Source organism: Chenopodium quinoa, unplaced genomic scaffold, assembly GCF_001683475.1.
Source record: "Chenopodium quinoa cultivar QQ74 unplaced genomic scaffold, ASM168347v1, whole genome shotgun sequence".
NCBI classification, from domain to species: Eukaryota; Viridiplantae; Streptophyta; class Magnoliopsida; order Caryophyllales; family Amaranthaceae; genus Chenopodium; species Chenopodium quinoa.
Genome location: NW_018742418.1, coordinates 1,486,258 through 1,488,404, shown reverse-complemented (window position 1 = coordinate 1,488,404; position 2,147 = coordinate 1,486,258). Strand labels below are relative to the sequence as shown.

Sequence of the window (2,147 nt, the reverse complement as noted above, 5' to 3'; positions counted from 1 at the left end):
ATGAAATTTTCAACTTGTATATAATAGCTTTGAAATTCTTGCAAAATTTCATTGTAACTTGTCAAATTAACCTCAAGATCTCAATTTTACTCATTCACCATCAACGAATATTGATACAACCTATTGACTTGGGGAACAATTCAACTATACAAGATAATATCTTCTTAGATATTTCCTAAAAGATAATATCATATAACAATAATATATGGCAACATCTATCTTAACACCCCCTCAATTTGGAGCATGAAGATCCCGAATGCCCAACTTGTCAAGTAGAAACTCAAATTAAGCTTTCCCTAAAGCTTTTGTAAAAATATATGCTAGTTGCATCTTCGTAGGCACATAGGACGGTGATATCAACCCGTCCTTAATTGCATCTCTCACAAAATGAATATCCGCTTCAATATGTTCCGTCCTTTCATGAAATACCAGGTTTTGAGAAATATACAGAGCTGACTGACTATCACAAAATAAATTCATACTCTGCGAATGATGAACACCCAAATCGCCTAATAATTGCTTCAACCATTTTAATTCACACATCACAGAAGCAATCGACCTATACTCCACTTCCACAGAGGAACGAGAAACTGTATGTTGTTTCTTGGTTTTGCAAGAGACAAGAGAGAAACCAAGTAACACAAACCAACCAGTCAACGACCTCCTAGTCAAAGGACAACTTACCCAATCAGAGTCGCACCAACCTTCAAGTCTTAGCTCACTGTCTGAACGAAGAAGTATCCTTTGGCCCGGATTCTTCTTCAAGTAGCACACAACACGGAGTGCGGCCTCCCAATGCTCTTCTCTCGGACTCTGCATAAACTGAGATAAAATGTGAACAAGGTATGCCGGCCTAGTCACAGACAAGTAAATTAGACATCCAACAAGCCGTCTATAATTTTCCACATCATCTAATACTTTGCCTTCTGCTAGAGCTAATTTATCATTTTGTTCCATTGGAAAATCTGCAGGTTTCGCCCCTAATAATCCAGTCTCTGAAATTATTTAAAGAGAATACTTCCGTTGACAAATATAAAAACCTTTCTTACTCCTCGCAACCTCTAGACCTAGGAAGTATTTTAACACCCCCAAGTCTTTCATCTTTTAAAACAATCTCCCAAATACGCCTTAAACTTTGATAAGGCTATTTTATCATTCCCTGCAACAATCTATTCATCAACATATATCAACACATTCAACTGTAATTTTGCTTTGGTTAATGTGAAAAAAAGAATAATCACAGTAGGATTGTTTAAATCCATATTTCTTCAATGTTGTAGTTAGTTTAGCAAATCAACATCTCGGAGCCTGTTTTAGACCATAAAACGATTTCTTCATCCTGCACACGTGATCAGAGTTATTTTTATTAAAGCTCAGAGGTATTTTCATGTATATGTCCTCATCCAAGTCTCCATGTAAGAAGGCATTATGTACATCCATTTGATGCACCTCCTAATTTTTCACGGCTGCAACTGCTAAAAAGGTTCGAACTGTAGTCATCTTCGCAACCGGAGTAAATGTCTCGTTGTAATCAAGTCCTTCTACTTGATGATTCTCTAGAATCACCAATCTTGCCTTTAATCGCTGCAAATTACCGAACTCATCACGTTTTTCTGTGTACACCCACTTGCTTCCTAATGCTTTCTTCCCATGTGGAAGTTTTTCAAGTATCCATGTTCCTTGCTCTTCTAGAGCTCTAATTTCTGCAGCCATTGCATCTCTCCATCCCGCATGTAATCATTGCCTCTTTGAAAGTCTTAGGCTCATGTCCTGCTGTGATTGCTGCAATGTACTTTTTTGTGTTTTTCAGAAAACCGTGAGCAATCAACAAAATATGTGAGAGGATAAGGAGTACCTGAGGAAGGTGATGTAGTTGGAGTTGTTGATGATGGACTGTATTTCCGTATAGTATGAGTCACAAAGTCTCGATATTTAGAGTTAGGCATTTTTGTTCTTTTGCCTTTCCCCAAATTTTCGCTAACACTGCCTGCCTGCTCTACTTCATTATGCTGCTGTTGTACTTGCCCGGTCTGCTCTACCGCATGAAGCTGTTGTTGTACATGCTTGGGGTCCTGCTGTTACTGTTCGATGCCTCCCCCAGCGCCCGGTGGAAATGCTGCGGGTTGGGCAGAAGCCTCGGGCTGGTG

General features: G+C 39.1%; 1 protein-coding gene across 1 annotated transcript; it reads right to left on the bottom strand.

Moving 5' to 3' along the window:
- Positions 1 to 285: 285 nt before the first annotated feature.
- On the bottom strand, positions 286 to 1,713 carry LOC110707757 (uncharacterized mitochondrial protein AtMg00810-like). Its single transcript, XM_021885803.1, has 2 exons — positions 1,596 to 1,713; positions 286 to 995 (listed from the first exon to the last, which is right to left on the bottom strand). Exons 1-2 carry the CDS (start codon positions 1,711 to 1,713, stop codon positions 286 to 288), a joined length of 828 nt encoding a protein of 275 aa, XP_021741495.1.
- Between the last annotated feature and the right edge of the window lie 434 nt (positions 1,714 to 2,147).